General features: G+C 47.3%; 1 protein-coding gene across 2 annotated transcripts in view; it reads right to left on the bottom strand.

The window, feature by feature from the left end:
- Positions 1-851: 851 nt before the first annotated feature.
- Positions 852-15,989, bottom strand: part of DCP1A (decapping mRNA 1A) — a 51,418-nt gene continuing 36,280 nt past the window's right edge. Inside the window, exons 7-10 of one of the 2 annotated variants that reach the window (XM_056129088.1) lie at positions 7,710-8,468; positions 5,803-5,868; positions 5,003-5,221; positions 852-4,727 (exon numbers count right to left, since the gene is read on the bottom strand). In XM_056129088.1, the coding sequence (XP_055985063.1) occupies positions 4,644-4,727; positions 5,003-5,221; positions 5,803-5,868; positions 7,710-8,468 (1,128 nt within the window). In that variant the 3' untranslated portion in view covers positions 852-4,643. The remainder of the gene's footprint in view (positions 4,728-5,002; positions 5,222-5,802; positions 5,869-7,709; positions 8,469-15,989) is intronic. The other variant, XM_056129089.1, reaches the window with a different exon arrangement.

The following is a 15,989-nucleotide window of genomic DNA, read 5'->3' on the forward strand; positions in this document are numbered from 1 at the left end:
GATCTCAATGGTCAACACCGTCTGGCACGTTTGTCCCTCTCTCCAGCTTCAACTTCTCTCTAAAATTGATTACTGCAAAGAACTAGAAAATTCTGGGTCCTTCAGTGTTGACCTCAGCATTGAGCGTGGCCCTAAATGACTGGGCTGTGTATGGAAGCCAGTAATGCCAGGGTCTGCTCCGTTTTTAGAGCAGGCAGCGATGCGGATAGCTTAGCGAGCTCTGGGGGAAGATGCTGAAGCCTCATCAGGAGCCACAGTGAACTGCTGTTTCCGGTGTGTCTCTTTTCCATAGGAATCCTATTGGACTTTCCTTTTTTTTTTTTGCTCAGGGCTTACTTCTGGTTCTGTGCTTAGAGATCACTCCTGGTGGGACTTGGGGCACCAAAGGCATGCCAAGGATTGATTGAACCCGGGTTGGCTGTGTGTGAGGCAAGAGCCCTACCTACTGTACTGTCACAGCTTTTTTTTTTTTTTTAAATCAGCCTGGATGTCTGGCAAGAGACCATTCAGTATGTGTCCATGGAATCAATGTGGGAAATGGTCCAGACTGCAGAGTCCCCTGGAAGGCCATTTGGGGCGTGATGAGTGATGTGCCTTGACCTGGGGAGCCCGTCTGGGAGTAAGCGAAGTTTTTCAGGTGCCTGCCTGTAGGACTCATGCACAGAAGGGTGAGATCCTGGGGGCCTGTGTGGCCCACATCCCCACAGCTGGGAGCAGGCAGAAGAGGGTCTTTGTTGGTTTTGTTCTCTGTCCCTTTTTATCCCTCCAGCGCAGGGCTCTGTGAGAGTGTGGCAAACTCATTACAAGTTCCCGTTTCTACGAATTAAAATAAAACACAACTAAGATTTGGTAGGTGCTAAAAGTTGGTTTTGAACTTTTATTAAAAAAATATATTTGCAAACATATAAAATTTAGGATGAAAAATGCTCATTTGAAAACATGTAATAACTTAATATTTGCAAACATACACAGATGGTATAAAATTCATACCGTTAAAAATGTTAGTGATGAAGTATTGCGCTTGTGGAACAAAAATCTTGCTGCAATTCCAGATCTTCTCAGCCCTCCCTTCCAGGGAGCTGAGAATCTGGCACAACCAAAGTCATGAGAACCACAATGCCAAAGCAGAAATACAGACTAGAAAACCATTTAGAACACATAGTTAAAAAACACTTTCTTAAGGAATCACACAGATAAAAGGGAAACACAACCTTGCATTTTCCCCATTCAAAGTGAACAATATTGCATCATCTTAGCGTTTCAAGCGAAGATGTGAAATACAACACCGGGTGGAACATTGCACACACCTCTCCCGCTGGAGTTGCTGAGAAACGGGCTCCTCGAGGCCCCGGCCCTCGACGGGAAATGTTCTCAAGCACAGCCTTTCGGGGTGAGTTGTTTGACTTGGTTCAGGTCTTAAAACTTTAGACACCTGACAACACAGGGCACTGTTGGCTCCAGAAGGTACTCTGACTACAACCCGAAACAACCGGAGACAGGCAAGCAAAAAGCATGCTCAGTAGCAAATGTGCAGCAAGAACGTGGGACACGCACGGGGTCCCCTGGGTCCTTGTCTTCACTTACATGCGGAGCCCACTGTGCCCGTGCACCCGCTCGCTCCTCTGTGTTTCTCCATTGTGACACGAGTTACAGTATGATGGCTGATTTTGTGTTATAAGCAGTTAGGCACCTTCAATTTCATGTTGCATTATTAGTAATACAATGGCAGTTATGGCCTCTACTACCAAAATGAGAAAATTTCAAACTACATTCTTTGGGGGAGGAGAGTAATAAAGCTGCATGGTTTAAACGTATATACCTAGGAGAGGATTCAGTAACTCTGACAAGGGAACACCCGCAGAAAAGGAACAAAGGCTTGACATGCGAAATCTGGCCATTTTCTAAACCAAGTCTGTGCGCTCTCTGGTGGAGAAGAATCCAGGTCAACTTGGCTGCTTCTCAAAACATTTCCCTCCCGCTCCCCCGTGGTGGGATGGCTGTGGCCTCAAAACTTCTCCTGAGCCTGAGAGTCACACTGCAACTCAGGGTCCAAAGGTCCGGCTCACTCAGGAAGCCCCAGAGCGAGGAGGAGCTTCTGCTGCAAAAGAACAAGGCAGTTTGGGAGGTGCAGGAGTCCATACAAAGACAGCCCAGAAACTACAACAAAAGAAGCGCAGGACCACCTGCTTGGGGGTACAGAAGGGGCGTGCAGGGTGGCCTTAGCGCAGGCCCCTGAAGCCCTGCAGGACTCAGCAAGAAGCAGCTCTGTCTGGGTGTCCATTTTGACTCAACTAAGATTTCAAACTAAGGTTAAAGTAAAGACACTGCAGCAATGTAAACATGCAACCTATGCTAGCATGAGGTTCTGGAGAGTAAGCCTGAATGAGGAATAAGGCAACTGAACTGTGACTTTTGGGCCAGGGTTAATCCAACTGCAACTGACCAGGGTTGGCCTGACTCTGAGCCTGAATAGTCAGAATGATGATGGTGAACTTCTGGCTTCTGAATTGGAAGTGAATGGTTTGAATATAAAAATTTGGGAGCTGAAACAGGGTTACCCTTTTCAAATCTCCATGACTTGGGCACTTAAGAATTTACTCTCACGCTGAGCCAACCTTATCATAGATCCTTTTTACCATCCTGCATTATTCACTCCTGGAACTGAAGCTTGGAAAGTAACAGATTTGATTACAGACCCTCGTTAGGGTATCTGCTTTAAACGCTCATAATATTATGCACACTCAAAAGCATCATTTAAATGTCTACTCTAACAAGAATCCCTTGATTCTTCCACTCACCCAAGCCCACGAGACGACACTTTGGGTGTGACCACCCCACCTGGTCCAGCCTCTCTCTGTGGCCAGTCAAGGGGCTCCCACCCACTGCCAGTGGTCAGCGGCACTCCTGACTTCGGCGGCTTTCCCGGGGATGCATGAGCAATTCATTTTTGGTTGCTGAATTTCCCACATCACCTTTAAAAACTAATCCTAGAGAGCATGAAACTTTGTAAGCTTCCCTGACCTCTGCACAATTTACACATTACTAGGCAGACAGCGAGAGAGAAATGAGATTGAGAAGCAGGAAAGCCAAGGAAGCACACTGAGATGAAGAGAGTCAATCAAGCAAAGGATTCCTTACACTAAAAAGTCAGACCAAACTAAAATGAGTATAATTCACAAGTATTCTTTAAAAAATTTTAGCTAGGGAAAAAAAAATCTATGGACTTATGATTGAGTTACCATTAAAGCTTAAATGACTGTTCCCAAGGAACCATCATATCTGTCAGCATTATTCACAGCTAATTCTTACGCTAGCTGGTTGAGCCAATTGGGTTTTTACCCCATCATTAAATAGTGCTCAGAAAAGTAAGCAGTGCATCTTAATTGGTTAAATACTACAAAATGACCTGTATCATAGAAACGAAGACACTTTCATTCAAAGAATTATCTTAAAATTACCATTACAGAAATAAATCAAAATCTACATTAAAATATTACTAATCACCATTACATGCCATAAAAGAATAAATATAAACCATGGCAGATCAATAGCAGCATAACGAAGCATCTTTACATATTTTCACACCTGGGACTAAAAAAGTACTCACAGCCTAGGGTACAATGGTAGAGTTCTGAATTTCACCTCTGTTTTGAATTCCATCTCCCACAATAAAGTAAGGGCAGTGTGAAATAGCTCCCTTTTCTGCATAGCTTTGAAACTATTCTCAGTAGACTTGACGAACGGAACCAGAATGGCTTTGTCAAGATTGGTCCACTGGTCCCTTTTGTCAGAAAAGCCTGAAGGAAAGCTGAAGGAAAACAAACAGTGACTTCCGTGTTTAGAGAGAAAAGAAAATAAGGCCATGCGCCACACAAAAACGTAACATGTCCAGAACTACCAGAGTTTCAAGTGAAGGTTTCTGACGGTGTCCAGCTCCAGGTAGCCGGCCTGTGCATCTACTCTGACGTGCCCGCTCCCAAGCCTCCAGGGGCCTCGCAGGGATGCGCTAACGGGCACGACCAGGACGGGCGTCTGCTGTGCTGAGCTGCAGCGCTGGCCACACTTAAAAACAAAACACGAGGAAGAAATTCCACAACTTTTAAGGCCCAGTGGGCACGCGTAAAAAACAGACGTCACCTGCAAAGATCGTTTCTGATTTGCTAACTCTGATCCTGAACACTGGCAGGTCACTGCACGGCGCCACCTTGACTCTGTTCAGAACCTCATTCAGAACTTCACCATGGGCCTGACGCCCAGGGGCAGGAGGTGGGAGGGGCGTGGCTGGCCTGAACCCTAGCTGCTGCAAGGCTGGTGACTACTCTTCCCTAAGACCTGGAAAGTGAAAGGAAGTGGGAAAACCAGACTCATTTCACATACTTGTGTACAGCTGATAAAAACACCCATACAACGCAATGGCCCGTTTTTGTTTTTGCCAAAACAAAGGTCTGCTGGTGATGCTTCACAGTGAAACCTCCATGATCACTGAGAACGTCACTTGGAAAACATTCGTAAGAGAGGAGTCTCTATCTCACAGGCTCAATGTCAGGAATCTCGAAACTCAAATGTTCGGCTTAGAAGCTTCCAGGATGAGGCCTGTCTGTTTCTGAGGTTGCCAGTCTGCCTTCGCGTCATTCCGGCTCCAGTCATAGGTTGAGGGGGTTGTCTTTATTCTTGGTCAGAACCTGCAAGTAGACTTCATGGAGGGTACTGAGGAAGCTGGAATCATTCTGGAACGAAACGTCACATTTACCTCATCAGTACTTATTTCCTCAGCAGCTTAAAAAAAAAAATAAAGCCGTGCTAATGATTTGTGTAACGACTTACTCAAAGGTAACCATGATCAATACTTTGGAATCTGCTCGCCCTGGCCCCCACCAGGAGTGTGTGTTTCCGGAGAAAAATCTACAACAACCTAGTCCTGAATCTATGAACTGATTTTCTAAGCAGCAATGACAACGGAAACCAACGACGAGAATCCACACTGAATGGAATCCCTCCGTACCTTGATCAGGTGGATCAATGTATCTTGGAGCTGCGACTTGCTGAGGATGAGGGGAGGCTTTCTCGGATTCTCCGAAGCCCCGACAGTGAGGGGAGAAGGGGAGCTTGCTTTCCTTTCAAGGTCAGTGGGCCTGGGAGCTGTCTGCTGGAAAACGCTGGGGGACAGCAGGACTGAAGACACTGCCGTGGTTGCTGCAGTAGCCAGTGGAGGACCTGCAACCTGTGGGGGACAACGGTCACTCACACCCAAGGGCAGGAGCCGGCAGCCATGCCAGCCACCGTAAGCAGCAGCAGAGTAGGGCGCAGGGGTGGAGCAACAGCACAGCAGGGCGGGCGCTTGCCCTGCAAGCAGCCGACCCGGGTTCAATCCTCCGTACTCCAGAGGACCCCTGGTCCACCTGGAGCGACCTCTGAGCAAAGAGATGAAAGTAAGCCCTAAGCACCACCGGGTAAACAAACGAAAGAACAGCGCAGAGCCCTACCCTAGCTCCTTGACTGCGGGTATAAAAGCTGAGTGCTTTGCATTCAGCTATGAGCTTGTTAATGAAAGGACCAGGAGTCTACGGATATGGTAAGAATGCCTCAGAGTTCACTCGTTACTGAAGGGGAGCGTGACAAACAGAGGCACACAGGTGTGACGTGCAGCAGCACAGCTGTGTCTCAGTCCAGAAGAGGGCCGCTGAGATGGGTCTCTGCCTGAAAGCGAGCACTGGGCACTCAAAAGACAAAATTTTGCTTCATACTCAGCAGAATACCTTAAACGTACTTAAGGACAGTCTTCAGAAAAAAGGGAGTCCTTACCGGCACAGCACTGGGTAACACCTTAGACTGGGCAAAGACTTCAGGATCCTGGTTTTGCTGCATAGTCTGCAACGTTGAAAAACGAAACAAAACACAAAGGTGAGAGAGAGGTGCCAGGGAGTGGTGGGGTGGCTCAGTGGTTTAAGGTGCTTGCCAGACAAGTAAGAGGCCAACTGTTCCAAACGCAATGCTGCTTGCAAGATCTGAGGGGAACCTGACAGTCCTGCTCGTAGGGCTTCCCCACGCGAGAGAGCCTGAGCTGGCTCCCACACAGTTCCCAGTGTAAGAGGGAGATCATGAGCTTAACCACTGCCTGACCCTACTGTGGTCTGGGCTCCCCAGTGGTGGGCAAGATGAGTAAGTTTTAGTTCGCAGTGGGGGAAAGGTAGCTTAGTGATACGGAGTGAACGGTTCGGGCACCATCACACTGACCCAGACTCCTGAGGGAGAAGGCATGGCCAGCACTGCTGGCTGCTCCGCACCACGGGCAAAGGACAGGCCGCCTGCCTGAGAGACAGCCTTCTCCTTGCACTGGAGGGAGCCTCAACGGAAAAGTCCAGTGAGGGAGCCACGACACTTTCCTGTCTTTCTCCGTGAGTTTCCAAAGGAAAGAAATAAAATAACCCATGAGCTAAGACATAATTAAAATAAGCTCTTCTATAACAGTATCTGGTAAAGCAGTAAGCTTGGGGATTATCATCAATGGGAATAATATGGTCTTGACACTGGAAAGAACCCTTTCAGTTCTGTGTTCTTACACAAGTCATTTCAATTCTGAGCCGATTTTCGCATAAACTCACTGATTTTTTCCATAAACTCATTTTTCTATAAACTCACTGATCTCATAGATTAATGGGTTTGACAAACCTCCTTAACTCCCATACACAAACCGTCTCCAAATCCCATTACAGGACCTTTGTTGAGCGGTGGAATGGGGTGTCTGGTCACACCCAGAGGTGCTCAAGAGACATTCCTAGTGGGTTCAGTGAACCATTTGGAGTGGCAGGGATCAAACCTGGGCTGGCCATGTGCAAGGCAAGGGCGCTGTGTACTACTGCTTAGGCCTCTGATAAGAGGTCTTAATAACCTCTTATGGGGTCCACAGCTTCCCCATTCAGGGCTCTGTTGTCTCAAGCCTGGTGACCACTAGCCTCTCTCTTCAGGGTCAGCACTTCCCTTTCCTAGCAGGTTACCTTTGTTCAGAGTCCTTCAAAGACTGCCCAGGGCTCTGGGGACAAACCTTTAATCCGCAGGCTTGCTCTCCCTCGTCTACACTCTAGTGGTTGAAGTTCTGCAAAAGCCTCCTCATCACCAGGCCTCTGAACCCGTGGCTGTCCCTCCCTCTCCCCTGCCGCTAGGAAAGGCCTGAATCGCTGGCTTCCAGCTCACTTTACACCTCCACATCTGGGTGCTCTGGTGCCATCCCTATCGCACCTGGCACAGGTAGGTACTCAGTGAGGGCAGTCAAGGAGGCGGAGTCTCTGGAATCTGTGGCCCTGAATCAAATGACACCTGAACTGTCAGGCAAAAACAAAAAGCCTTGAAATGCAGACCCTGACAGGGAAACGCAAATCAAGTTTTTTAGCTTGGCTGAGTTGAAAAAAAAATTTTTTTTTTTGGTAGGGGTGACAAGGGGGTTACACCCAGGGGGCCATAACAAACATAAGGCTCTACCACTGAGCTGCAGCCCTAGGCCTGTGTGGAAAAGACTTTGGGAAGTGGAATTAGGTACAGCACCACTGAGGTCAGGGAGGTGGCTGGGTTGGATCCCCACACTGGGAGGGAAAAAAAAAAGGTGCACCACTATGTCCTCATGTACCATAAAGTATTTACTCCCTTCTCTGAATATACAATCGGTCTTACAGGAGTTAACATTAAGATCTGCTCTGATCCACAGCTGCCAGTACCTGGAGGGGAGTGAGCGCCATGCTGCCCAGGGAGGCCGAAGCCGCTGCTCTGGCTGCCGCCGTCTTCGAGGAGGGCTCGATGAAGCTCTCAGGAGTGGCCAGCTGGCCGGCCGACGCTGAGAAGCCGGGCACCACTGCGCCTTTTGCAAGAGGCTGTGTCTGTATTTGGTCATGCTGTGGGGTCAACCTGAGTTTCTGGAGAAGATCAACACTCGGCAGGCATGGCCCAGCTGCACTGGTCACACCCAGGGGGGTCCTGAAGGGGCTCTGGCCGGCAGTCAGACTGGGGTGGCCCAGGTCGGGAACTGGCTGGCCAAGCAGCGGAGACCTCTGCCTGGGCGTGGTCTTCACCGCCTGCATCGTGGTGGTGTTTCGAGGTAAGCTGGGGGGAGCCTGGGCAGCAGGAGCTTCTGCGGGCAGCGTGGGGCTGAGCAACGGGCACAAGGGGACCGGATAGCTGGGGGCCTGCTTCTCACTGGACTGCGCGATGGAGGCGGGAGTGATTAGCACCGGCGTGGTGATGTCAGGCTGGAGCGAGTGGTGGAGAGCAGCATGGACACCCAGGTTTTCAGACTGAGAAGGTCCACCCGGCTGCTCGAAAGAAAACGGCAGGAAGGAGCTGGGCTCTTTCTGGGGGGCATCGCCCGGTAGCTTGTCCGCTTCTTCTGAATCCAGACCCCCAATTATTGGCTGTTCCTTTGGCAAAGAGGTCCCAAATAATTCTTCCACTGTCAGATGCTTATGTCCAGATGGAGCAGACTGAGAACCAAACAGAAACCAAAGAAACAAATCTCAAACCAAAGCAACCAGTGGAAACATCCCTGTGGAAACCAGTGGAAACATCAGTGGAACCAAACCTTTTTTTCTGCCAAGCCTGGCAGTGCTCAGGGCTTACTCCTGGCTCGTAAGAATCACTGAATCACTCCTGGTGGGCTCGGGAGACCATCTGGGATGCTGGGGATCGAGCCTGGGCTGGCCGTATGCAAGGCAAGCGCCCGACTCACTATACTATCACTCTGGTCCTGAACTCTTTTCTATCAACTTACCTAACCTGCAAAGGGCCAGAGATACAGCTCATGCACATAACATGCACATGTGAGATGCTTGGGCTCCACCCCTGGCACAGCAAAGGCAAAAAGCTGGCAGAAGCAAGGAAGCAGAGTTTGAAAATAAGAAAACGGGAGGAAGAACAGGTAAAACAGAGGTGAAGGCCACAATGCACCCGTTTCTCCAAGCTGGCACACAAATCTGCATCAGGAATCAAAATCCAATTCTAGGGCCCCAAATAGTATCAGAAGTAAACTTTATTTTCTAGCAGAAGGATCTAAGTGAAAGGGCAAATATCTCACCGTAAAGTGAACTGGCTCTGGGGCCGGAGTAATAGTACAGCGGGTAGGGCGTTTGCCTTGCACGTGGTCAACCTGGGTTCGATTCCTAGCATCTCATATGGTCCCCCAGCACCATCAGGAGCGATTCCTGAGTGCAGAGCCAGGAGTAACCCCTGAGCATCGCCGGGTGTGACCCAAAAAGCCAAAAGCTAACTGGGTCTTCCTGCCCCCCCCCGTAATACATGTAGGGAAATGACCCTGAGAGAACAGAGAGACCCGAGGCTGACCAAGCACTTCTATTTCCAAATGACAGAAAGCAAATTTAACCTGTTTTTGAACAGCAGACCATCCTTCCTCTAGACCCCCAACTTGCAGATTCCCAATTTGTAGAAAAGGTAGTCATTTAAGCTTGCAAATACCAAGTGCACATACATTTCAGCCATCTGGCTTATTGATGCCACTGCAGATATCCCAGAACAAACATCCGGGCTTTCCACATGGGGCTCTCCTGCACCCATTATCCTATTTATTTTTATTTTATTTAATTAAGTTTTTATTAGTGAGACACCATGAGGTACAGTTGTAGACGTACATATTTTTGTGCTTGGGTTTCAATTATACAATGATCAAATATTTTTTTCAACTAAGCCTGTAGCTGTGAAGGTGACACCTGGCAGTGCTTCGGGGGTCAGCCACACCCAAGGTGCTGGCTGGAGAGGCAAATGGTGTTGGGACTGAGCCTTAAACATGCTACTTGGGTCACGTTACTGGCCCCTCCGGAGGAACTGTTCAGCCCTGGGCCAAGAGACAGGAACACACAAAAATGTTCCCTTCTAGTGGGAGGCAAATTTTGAAAATATAAGCAGCTTCAACTTACACTTTTACACTTAAAAGTGTGTGGGCTACTTATGTGCTGGATATAGTTTATATAGTACAAAAATAGCCACCGCAGCACAGGATTCTCAAGTCTTCAGAAAGTCTACAAAGGTCAAAGATTATACTGCATCTAAAATACGATAGTACGTCATATTTCTATAGGAGAACCCATGCATTTTCCCTAGACAAGCTTTTGCTTTCTTATCCACCTAAGGAGGAATGGTCGAGTTCACCAGGTGGCAGAGACACTGGGCTGTGAGCGGAAAGATGCAGAGCAGGGCTGGAGGAGGCCACTGGCAGCAGCTGCCGGGGATGCTAACGGACAGGACTGCACCTGTCAGGACTCACAGCTCAGAGACAGGAAGGCAGGTGAGCCCATTGGGTATTTTCTTTTTGTTGTTTTGGGGCCATACAGGGATCACTCCTGGTGGGGATCTGGGGATCGTAAGGGATGCTGGAAATGAATTGGTGGCCGCATGCAAGGCAACCACCCTACTACTGTACTACTGTTCGGGCCCCACTGTGTTGCTTTCTTTTTTGGGTCACGCCTGGTGATGCGCATAGGCTACTCCTGACTGCGCTCAGAGGACCATATGAGACGCTAGGGATCAAGCTAGGCTGGCCATGTAGAAGGTAACCGCGCCACCCACTGTACTACTGCTCCGCACCGTCCCCTCCCCCCACCCCCCCAACTGTGTATTTTCTACACCATGTAAGTGCTGAACCAACTCCCAGGTGAAGCACATTCTCCTGAGACCTGCTCTGAGGCTGCCTCAGAGCAGGTCTCAGGAGAATATGGCCAGATGAAGTAATTTGAAAAGGAAGATGAGACTCTTCCTCCATCTGTGACAAATGGTAATTTCATAACAAACCATTTTTATCTTAGAAAATATTCAATAAAAAATTCTAAAAAGTGAATAAAATATATCTTGGCAAGTTAATGTGACAAGAAGCTTTTGTTTAAGTAACGAATTCTCAAATGGTAAATTCAGGCCCCCCACTAATAATGCTGAAGTGAGACTAGGAAGACATTCTTGTCACAACACTCTCTATCACTTTAAGGAATTTTCCCATAATCTCACTTCAAATAAAAAGCAGCACTAATATCTAATTATAAACTGTACAGATAAAATATATGCAGAATAATTTTTATACCTTTTATTTCTTAACATTTTTACTTCTGAGAAAATTGTAGGGTCTGAAATGAAAGATATCCAGGTTCAAATGCCATCTGCTTACTGGGAAAATGACATTGAAATCTTTCTACTTAGTACCATCACCTGAAGAATGGGGACAATTTTAACTACCTCAAAGAGCTGCTGTGAAAATTCAGTTCTCAATATAATGTTTGACTCCCAGCATTATTCAACACATGAAGCTGGTTCTTTTATTTTTATATCATTTATATCGTTAGGATTTTTTGATCAAGAATCAGGGACGCTGTCTCATTTGCCAAGGTGTCGAAAATCAGATGGGCTGGTCACGTAATGAGATTTAAAGACGACCGCTGGACTAGAGCTGTTACCGACTGAATTCCACAGGATGTCAAAAGACCGCGTGGCCGCCCACCTACCAGATGGTCAGACTTCTTCGTCAAGATCATGAACGATTGGTTTGAGGCCCTTCATGTTCCCGGAGCGAACAGATGTCATTGGGCTACACTAGCACGCAACGGGGACAAATGGAGACGTTACTGGCGCCCGCTCGAGCAAATCGATGATTAATGGGAAGTCAAGTGATCAAGGGTTTTTTGGGCTTTTTTGGGCCACACCTGGCAATGCTCAGGGGTTACTCCTGGCTTCGTGCTCAGGAATTACTCCTGGTGGTGCTCAGGGGACAACATGGGACGCCGGGATCAAATCCAGGTCAGCCGTGTTCAGGGCAAGTGCCCTACCCACAGTACTATTGCTCTGGCCCACAATCAACACCATCTTCAATAGAAAACACCACCCTGTCTTGTTTTTCTGGGGTGGTGGTGGTGGTAGCTTAGGCCACACCAGACTGGGCTTAGGCCTACTCTTGTCTTGTGCTCAGGAATCACTCTGGCATTGCTAAGGAGACCGTATGTGGTGCCAGGGATCAATGCCGGGCTGCACGCACTGCACGTACCTTAATGCTACGCTATCTTGCTAGCCCCACTTCTGCCCATTTTTGAACTTTATACACAATATGTTTAGAAAAAATAATCAAGAATGCTTGACTGGAAATAAAGTACCAGAAAAAGTACTAGAAAAATCACATGGATTCTTGTTCATTAGTATAAAGTATAGAGATCTTAAACAAAGGGTTCTGCATGTAAACCTCAATTACATATTTCCTACTTTGAAAAACACAGACCATACGTGACGCTGGGGATCAAACAGGGGTCAGCTTTGTGCAAAGCAAGTGCCTTATCTGCTGTACTATCTCTCAGGCCCGAATATTTATAGTTATAATGATTTTACATTCTTTGAAAAATAGACATTCTAGGGGCTGGAGTGATAGCACAGCGGGTAGGGCATTTGCCTTGCACACGGCCGACCCGAGTTCAATTCCCAGCATCCCATATGGTCCCCTGAGTACCACCAGGAGTAATTCCTGAGTGCAGGGCCAGGAGTAACCCCTGTGCATAGCCAGGTGTGACCCAAAAGGCAAAAAAAAAAAAAAAAAAAAAAAAAAAAAAAAAAAAGACATTCTAATGAAATGAATTAGCCTACTTCATTTTAAAAATATGAAACTGTATGCTAAAACTCTGAACTCAAAAGAAGCAGAAAGTCACCAAACTCAGCAAGCTGCCTTCTTACAACTGAGAAGCTGGTGACAGATTCTCAGAGCGTCTTTGGAAGCTGGTGAGTGGCACAGTTCTAGAGTTGCAAAGATATCCTGTGTGAGGCTGGATAAAGGCTCACTTTGTGGGGAAGCTGGGCTGCACGTTTTATCTGCATTATTCTATTTAGCAGCAAAGGCAGTACTGTAAATGCCCAGAGATGATGCCCAAGTTTAACAACAGATTAAACTCAGATCTAATGCTGGAGTCTACATTTTTCTTCTGGTGTTTGTACCACACTGAGCTCTGCTGAGGGATCACGGGATCCAGTAATCAAATCCAAGGCTTCACACATGCCAGGCAAGTGCTCACTGAGTCATATCCCTGGCCCCTGTCCACATTCTGAATGGTTAATGCCACAATACTAAAATGCCAAGAAAGCAGATAATAGGTTACCTATCAATTGGATAGTGACACTAATCGCTGGAAAACAAGTGCTGCTAAAACTTGAATAACTAAGAGGTAACTTATAGTCAGTTACAGGTAATTATGTGCCAACTCTGGGAGGCCTGCCTAACTGAATCTGTCACGAAAGGCTCAGTGAACAGAGCCCACTTCTCCACTCCCCAAAGTCCAATAATCTCTGCATGGAGAGAAAGGTCCTATTGAACACTTCTGTGCCTATAGTAAGGAAAATAAATGGCGGAAGCCACGTATTTTCTAGCAGTTGGGTATATTCCTTTACAGATTCATCTTCTATCAACCACACTATAGCACTGTCCTCCCGTTGTTCATCGATTTGCTCGAGCGGGCCCAGTAACGTCTCCATTGTGAGACTTGTGACTGTGTTTGGCATAGTCACAAGTCTCGCGGGGAGCTTGCCAGGCTTTGCCGTGCGGGCTGAATACTCTTGGTAGCTTGCCAGGCTCTCTGAGAGGGGCGGAGGGATGGAACCTGGCTTGGCCAGGCCGGTGGCTTGCAAGGCAAATGCCCTACCGCTGTGCTATTGCTCCAGCCCCATCACAAAGTTTAGTAAAAATCCTTGCCTCAAGCCTGAATTTATTTATAGTTTAGAATACAAGTGCTTTTTTTTGGTGCCACACCCAGTGGTGCTCAGGGCTTACTCATGGCTCTATGCTCAGGGATCACTCCTGCTGAGGCTCAGAGGACCATATGGGGTGCCCAGGATCGAACCCGGGCACAAAGCAAGCTCCTTACCCACTGCACTATTGCCCTGGCCAGGATTCTGAGTTTTACACGCCTCCTTTAAAAATAAATGTTAATATAACCCGTATTCTGGAGAAATGGAATTCAGTGAACAGTTTATAAGGGACAAAAACCCTTGTACTATCTCTTCAGCTGGGTTTGCAGTATCTGTAATCACTGTCACTGTCCTCCCGTTGTTCATCGATTTGCTCGAGCGGGCCCAGTAACGTCTCCATTGGAGACTTTGTTGTTACTGTGTCTGGCATATCGAATACTCTCGGTAGCTTGCCGGGCTCTCCGAGAGGGGCGGAGGAATCGAACTCGGGTCAGCCATGTTGGCTGCGTGCAAGGCAAACGCCCTACCGCTGTGCTAATCAAAGAAACCAAAAACAACACAAACTATGAAATAGTGTCAAGGGAATTTTTAGAAAGTAAACTATAGCATTTCTTTAATTTTTGTTCCTAGGCCACAGCTGAGGCTACTCCAGGTGATAACTGGGGATTGAACTCGGGCCCCTCACATGCACACTAAGCCTTCTCCACCATCTCCCCGGCCCCTAGAGTGGAATTCTTAGGCCTGGCAGCCTTACAGTACTTGTTCCTTGGCACTAGATGGCAGTGTTATTCAACAAATGTACCATACAGGGCATACCAATATCCAGGTCTCAATGTTTCACCCCTGTGGCCTGTGGGCTGGCATCTAAGCAGGAAGTGAGAAGAGCAGGGATCTGCCTGGAGGCCTCTGGAATGCCGAATTCTCGAATGCCGAATGCCATCTGTCTGTCTCTAGACCTGTTTCTGGTGCTGTGAGAGGGCTGCATCACCTTTCTGGTTGTCAAACTCAACTCTAACCATTCAACAGAGAGGTAAACCAATCCCCTTTATGTTTTCTTTTTATTGGCGGGTGTATGTAGGGGGGAATAAACACATCCAGCAATGCTCAGGGGTTACTTTTGGCAGTGCTGGGGGAAACCGTATGGGATTGTGGGCATCAAAACTGGGTTGACCATGTGCAAGGCAAATGCTTCTCTGCCCCAGTCCTTTGGGGTTCAGTTCTTCCTTTAAGTCAGCTAATGCATGAACTCTTAGCACCATGACTCAGAAAGGAAAGATCTGGGATTCAAAACGGGGAAAAAACTGGTCTGTTTCACCTGGCAGATCATACAAGAAGGAATCCAGGGGCCAGGGAGAGAGTACAGAAGGTAGGGGGTTTGCCTTACACTCGGCCAAACTGGATTCAATCCCTAGTATCCCACATGGTCCCGAGCCTGTCAGGAGTCATGCCTGAGCACCCAAAAATAAATACAAAACATGTCCAGGGAGACAAATCCAGGGAGCCCCTTCTTCCATTTCCCTCTGCCCCCCTCCATCAAAATATATTGAAAAAAAAAATTTTACATAGTACCACTTTTAGGTTTAATCTTCAGGATCCTTAATCCAAATACAATAAAAATGGAGTGTAGGAATATAGTCTATAAAATCTAGCTTAAACTAATTATCTAAGTACCAAATGACTTTATGGATACATTGTTGATAGAATTATCAGAAAGTGTGGCAGTCTCATTAAATGAGAACAATTACCAAATGAACGAACACTTCTACTCTCGAGATTTAATCCTGGAGAAATGAATATATTACTTATGTAAAAGAAACTGTACACAAATGTTCATAAAAGGGAGCTTTATATGTAATGGCCAAAACCTGCAAACACCCCAGGTGTCCTTCAACAGGTAAATTGTTGAATATGTTTCATACAGGGGACCTGGAATGACAGTAAAGCAGGTAGGGCACTTGCCTTGTATGCAGCCAACCTGCATTCAATCCTTGACACCCCATGTGGTCGCCCAAGACTGCCAGGAGTGATCCCCACCTAAGTGTAACCTAAAGATGAAAAAGTAACTAAAAGATAGTACAAAATTAAAGTGTTTGCCTTGCACGTGGCCAAGCCTGGTTTGATCCCTGGAACTGCATGTGGTCACCCTGAACACCAGCAGGCGTGATCATCCTGAACAGAGCTAGGAGAACCCCGAGCACCGAGTATGTGTGGTCGCCTCTCCCACCCCCTACCATAACACAAAACTGAATGTTAACACAATGCTGCAAAAAAGGGGAACAAACTTGATA

Source organism: Sorex fumeus, unplaced genomic scaffold (genome assembly GCF_029834395.1).
Source record: "Sorex fumeus unplaced genomic scaffold, SorFum_2.1 ptg000072l, whole genome shotgun sequence".
NCBI classification, from domain to species: domain Eukaryota; kingdom Metazoa; phylum Chordata; class Mammalia; order Eulipotyphla; family Soricidae; genus Sorex; species Sorex fumeus.